Source organism: Acanthochromis polyacanthus, chromosome 2, assembly GCF_021347895.1.
Source record: "Acanthochromis polyacanthus isolate Apoly-LR-REF ecotype Palm Island chromosome 2, KAUST_Apoly_ChrSc, whole genome shotgun sequence".
Taxonomy (NCBI): domain Eukaryota; kingdom Metazoa; phylum Chordata; class Actinopteri; family Pomacentridae; genus Acanthochromis; species Acanthochromis polyacanthus.
Genome location: NC_067114.1, coordinates 713,355 through 719,493, shown reverse-complemented (window position 1 = coordinate 719,493; position 6,139 = coordinate 713,355). Strand labels below are relative to the sequence as shown.

Sequence of the window (6,139 nt, the reverse complement as noted above, 5' to 3'; positions counted from 1 at the left end):
TATGCATTCACTTTTATTCATAAGATGGGATTATTATTTTTTACATCTTATGCACAGCAGATACAAAGACAAACATGTTTCTAAACCACAAACTAAATTCCTCCATCAGTCTAATCCTGCTTCCCATTTCAAAATGGCCCCCAAAAAGCAACCCGTCACGTTTGTAGTCCAGTTTCACATTCTGGAAAGATCCTTTTACAGCAATCTCATGTTAGCAGAATGGCACAAGCCACCTTCAGAATACTTCCATTCATTTTTTATTTTATTTTGACAGATACCCACTTCCCCTTTAAACAAATTGCACTTTTAAAACTACTTCAACAAGATTATAGGATCAAAAAATTAACACCAAAGAACACAAGAGACGACTAAACATCCAACTTATACAGGTTCATTATTTAGTTGCACAAAAATGCATAAATATACATCACGCAAAAAGAAGTACAAAAACATTTGTACTTTCCTTTTTTGCTCAAATAATGACAGACATTGATATGATCATCAGGACTGGGATTGTCAGAACGTCAGGGATGCATTCACAAGGTCCATGCGAGATAAGCCATTTACACAACAGCCTAGCGTCCACAGAGGTAAGACCAAGGTTCTACAGAAAACAAAACATGTTGCTGTCTAGGCCGAGAACACGGCAACACAAACACTAAGAAAATTAGGATACACAGAACTCTGCGTTCTAAATTCATGCCAAAAAGACTTGAACATGCAAAGACTTAACGCTTCTAAACCTCCCAGAGCAGCGGCCACCCGAGGAAGGACTAGCTTAACAACGGTAACTTCAAATGCGGCAATTTTCCCTCAGCAAGTATGATCCATGGAGTTTGAACGGGTTTTGCATGAGGCTTTCATTTTGAAGTGCTAAGATGGTACCGCGATAGTTGCCAAGGATGAGCTTAGATTGTCGACAGCAAGATGGGTTTAACTCAGACTCCCCCCAGAGACAATCGGGAGGAGATATAAATACTGATTGTTTATAATAATGCACATCTGTCCATTAAATAAACCTGATTAAATTAACGAAGAGCTCGGCAAACCTCACTTCAGCTGGACAAAGGTGTGGTTTCCAGAGGCCTGGAGGGAAATAGAAGAGAAACACCAGTGAGTCCAACACGCTGTTCATCTTTCATTTCAAACAAAGTGAGTTTTAAAAGGATAAAGCTGGCGTTATTCTGTTGGCTTCTGTGGCCTCGGCTCCACACAACTCATTCAGAAAAAAGGTTGTACGTTTTTAAACAGAAACCAAAGAGGAGTATAAAGTGGATTTACTGAGGACCAGATTAAAACATCTGATGCAGTAAATGGTGAAGATTAAATGAGTGTCTATGGCAGAAAAATGAGCTTCATCACCTGTTCAAAGGTGAAATTCAACATTTTTCTTTAAAGAATTACCATGAAAATGCCAAAAGACTTTGAACTGATCGTACTGAGCATCCTAAAGCCCAACAGCTCGTCTCTCTGGGCCAAAAGGTACCAAAAATAACTTCCAAACTTCTTCTCTAGATGGCATTTTCCTCGGTGAAGTAAAAACTCACTCGTGCATTAAATTTGAGTTAATTTGTGAATGAAAAATGAGTAAAAAGGTGAGCAGCTTTATTTATGCAGCAAAAACACAAAAGTTAATCCAAATGAAAAGTGACAGAAACCAGAAGAAAGTTTGCTAAAAATCCCAGTGTACAGATGTTTGTATAGACAGTTGGAGGCCGAGTCACTGTTTGGGGAAGTCCTGATTAATGTGTGGATCTTTTTTGTTCACAGAATTCACTTCCAGCCTTCTCCTTTAAACACAAATTCACTTTCAAGCATTTTCACTTGCACAGTTTCAGTTAAACATTCTGTCGGTTTGACATCAGTCAGAGGACTAAAAGAAGAAAAACACGGTTTGACCAAAGGTTACTCACTAAATATCTAACAAAACTGCCGGGACTTCCATCCAGGCTGGGAAGTCTCAGAGGGAGTGGGGTACCAGCGCATCTAAAGAAACACAAACACAGTCATGTACACCAGAACCAGAACCATCATCCATCAACAGGTTTCCGTCTACAGGCCGGTAGGTCTGGCCCTTTAAGCCGGGCTCTCTGCAGCCGTGGGAATGTGGGTCACAGAGCTCAGAGGACAATAGTCGGAGTAATTAAGGGAAATGTGGAGAAGCTCTCCATGTGTTCAACATGTCCACACCTGTGGCTGAACCAGAACCAGGTCTCTGCTCAGCTCAACAGTTGTTTCTGACATTTGCCGTCTCAGTCCAGCCGCCGCTCGTTTAGGGATCAGGACGTTTTAGGGATCTTTCATCAGAATGCAATTAGAAGGCCTGTTGTGCTGCTCAGCTCAGCTTATGTTCCAACGGGAACGTGGACAGCAAGTTGGCACTTCCAGAGAACCCATCAGTCTGACAATTTCTCCAAGCAAATGCTTCACATTCCTCAGTCTCTAGTGTCCAGCAGATATCTGCCCACCTCTCCCTGCTTTACAGGAGGAAGTTAGCCAACGATGAACTTTAAATGACCCAACCACACAAATATTTTCCATTGCCATTGTTACCAGAAAGCCCCGCCCACTCCCAGCGTTTAGACTGCACCGTAAACACTCTGGTCCGTTCCTGCTCCCGAATCTCCCACAGTGGATTAATAATCCTATTTACAGCAGTCGCCATGTTTAGACTGAGTTTAGCAAACTAGACTCAAAATAAAACCCGACGTCAGACCCCATCACTGGCAGCACGTTAACCCTCTGAACTCCAGTACTTTCTGGTATTTTACTCCATTTTTACTGAAATATAAAATCCTGCACATCCTGAAAACATCCCAGCTGGGTCTAGAAGCAGAGAGAACTCTAAAATATAAAATGCCACAAAAAATATCACAAAAACTGAAGTTGAATTCCTTTGGTTATTTGGTGAAGGGTTTAGTTCAGCCAACTGCCTGAAACACACCCTTCACCTTAAGAGGACCTGGACGACCGAGAACCTTCAGACATGTTTGATTATTTGGACAAACGGAGGCTCTACACGATATTTTCCTGTTCAGATTACACAGCCTGCAGTTCAACCAAAAATAAATAAATCAATCCTTGAATGTTTCTGTGACTGTAGCTGAATCACTCGTGGCTTCATGGTTCGTCAGTTAGAGAAGAATGTTTAGCTTTTTATGAGTAAATGGTTTATTCTGATTAACTTTTAAATGTGACGTCTGGAATAAAGATTTGATGAAGTTCTTCCAACAGAACGGCACATCACAGGCTTATTAAAGGAATGTTCTGTTTTTACAGTTTCTGGCTCTGATAAATGGAGCATTTTGACCATTTTTTAATATTTTAGACAAAATGTCTTTCAAACCCAGTTCTGGGTTGAGGGGATCAGTCTGCTGTAGATGTTTCCTCTGGGATGAATGAAGCAGATCTTATCGTATCTTAGATGAACCTGAAGTCTGGATAAAGCTTCATACAAAAACACACATTTTAGAATAATTCCTTCTAGAGTCCAGCTCCAGAATAAAATCTGGAGTTTTAGAGAGAAAACGGCTCCATTAAAGGAAACCTTCAGGATCTTCTTCATCCACAAACCCAGAGCCAAAACAGACGATAAAATCCGCAGAAGTTCTAAGGTTTCACCGCATCATCTCCATCCAGACCTTCTCCAGATCCTTTAGAGAAAACTCAGCTCCACCTTTTATAGTATTCAGACTGGCCATGAGTTCAGCATCCCATAATAACTGACTTCATCACATCTCTGCTGCTGTAGAAACAGAGGACCAGAGATGGACCACAGGGTTTACCAAGGGGGACGGTCCCGCTAGTAATTTGCTCATCTGGTTCCAGGATTACACATCATCCCTCAAACTCTAGTTGCAGCTGAACTGGACAAACAGTGAAACACTAAAACTTTTAGAGAAATTAATCATGCATGCTGAGCAGTGGCAGGTGCTCGTTAATCTGGTGTCTATGACGTCTTCCTGAACATCAGAACGTTCACTGAAGCTACGAGAAGAGAAGAAGAAGAACACACACCGGTTGGTCCCTCACCTGGGCGTGGAGGGCGGCAGCAGCGGCGGCGGCTGCTGGGTAGGTGAAGGCAGCGTGGGGCAGGCCGGGGGTCAGCTCCGTGGTGTACAGGGGGTACGGGGTCCAGGCATCCGGGGACGCTGGGATCAGCGCTGCCCCCGTCAGGTCATCTGGAGGAAACAAACAGCTGACTGACCTCTGAGCATCAGGAAGATCAACACAGGCTGGAACATGGAGATGTGGAATAAAACACGGAGATGTTCTGTTGTCGTTTAGGTTTAGAACCGAATGAACGCTTTCTATCACTGAGACAAGAAAATTAATATAAGGATATAGGAGGCTCATTCCATCTCAGATCATCCTTCTGCTCAAACACCTCATTTACTTCAATATTTAACCCTTTTATGGTCAGGAGACATTTTAAATTGTATTCGTGTCACTTTTGATCCATGCTGAGCACCAAAGGGTTAAAACTTAAATACTTTCCTCCATAGTTTTAGTTAAAGTTTCCCATCAACCCTCTTTCAGCACATTTTTTCATGTTTGGACGTGAAACTTAGGAACCATGAAGCATAAAAGACTGAAATCAGCTTTTTCCTCATAACATCATTCATTCAGAACCTAAACATCAGACCAGTGGATCATCTGAGATTCTGGTTGAAGAGTTGAACTCTTAAACTGAAGTCTTCATGAAAAGTTCCTGCTCCGAGCATCCATTAACTATTAATCCATTAAGATAACTAGTGATATTTTCTGAACTAAATGTGGTCAGAATGATCCAAAATACAACCCAGAGCAGAGTTACATTATTATTGTGCTGATTAAAGTTATTTTCATTGAACTTTTACAATGATTGATCAGATTTCAGAAGTTCTGGTTCTACTGCCAGATGGACAGATCCAAACTATTCTCCAGATTTAAACTAAGCAAATATGTGTTTAATAAAGGGTATATTTTTCATAATAAAAAGTCTGTTTTGTATTATTCTGACATGCAGCTATGTGTGGTCCAGAAAATATCACCTGATAACTTCTATAATATCATTTAACTTGTTTGTGGTCCGAGCAAGTCCATCTGGGAGGAGACCCCGGGGAAGACCCAGAACTCGCTGGAGGGATTATACATCTCATCTGGCCTGGGAACGCCTCGGGATCCCCAAGGAAGAGGTGGAAAGCGTTGCTGGGGGAACATCTGGAACGACCTGCTTCATCTGCTGCCTCCGCGACCCGGTCCCGGATAAGCGGAAGAAAATGGATGGATGGATTGTTCGTGGTCAAAGATGGGATTTATACGACTTTCTAGCATATTTCAGCTCCCAATAATCAGATAATTTAATTAACTTTCCCAGTATTGTGGAGTCGGACTCGTTTCCAGTGATTATTCCAACAGTGAAAATCCTTCACCTTCAATCGTTTTAGTGAATGTCGTTTAAATGTCAAAGTGCAATAAAAATGTGCTGAAAGCAGGTCGACAGTAGCCTAGCCACGCTAGACAACCCACGGCAACGAATTTAATTCTCTGCCAGGGTGGGTCTAGTTACCCTCCATAAGGCTCGAGGTTGGATTCTCCTAAAACTGGCCGGACCAATCACCATGAAGTGTAGAGTCAGAAGGCGGGCGTAACGAAGTGACGACAGAGGCGTGACGATTCTGACAGAAACAACCGGAAACAACCATAGAAACAAGGATAGACAAGAAGTTGGCTGCGCACAATAAACAGTTATCTTTGGACTCGGCTTTGGCCACAGCCCTTAAAGATTTGAAGCTAAAATTCAACTTGAAAGATAAACAAAGGACGGCACTGAAGTGTTTCATTGAGAAGAAAGACGTATTGTATGTATAAATAAGGCTTCACCGAACTCCCGCATCCTCCGATTTCCGGCGCTCTAGGATCTACGTCAGCCTATTCGCAGCTAGGCCAGGTCGACGGGGCACTTTTTCAAAAAATTTCAGCCGAATCAAAGACGTCTGAGGAGAAACTGTGATGGTTTGAGCTGGAATGACTCGAGGAGCCACCAGACCGGATTTATCTTCATTTTATTAATACGTAGAAAAGCCGAGATGCTTCATCGCATTAAAGTCAGCAGATGACACAAAAGTCCTGCCGGTTGGACGAGAACTAACCTATT

At 42.2% G+C, this 6,139-nt stretch overlaps 1 protein-coding gene across 11 annotated transcripts in view; it reads right to left on the bottom strand.

Moving 5' to 3' along the window:
* Window positions 1–6,139, bottom strand: part of LOC127530190 (RNA-binding protein, mRNA-processing factor 2a) — a 58,001-nt gene continuing 51,862 nt past the window's right edge. For 8 of the 11 annotated variants that reach the window (XM_051944490.1, XM_051944542.1, XM_051944553.1 and 5 more), the window contains 3 exons: window positions 4,018–4,181; window positions 1,914–1,986; window positions 1–1,086 (listed from right to left, as the gene is read on the bottom strand). In XM_051944490.1, coding sequence (XP_051800450.1) covers window positions 1,921–1,986; window positions 4,018–4,181 — 230 coding nt within the window. In that variant the 3' untranslated portion in view covers window positions 1–1,086; window positions 1,914–1,920. The remainder of the gene's footprint in view (window positions 1,087–1,913; window positions 1,987–4,017; window positions 4,182–6,139) is intronic. The other 3 variants (XM_051944509.1, XM_051944520.1, XM_051944531.1) reach the window with 3 other exon arrangements.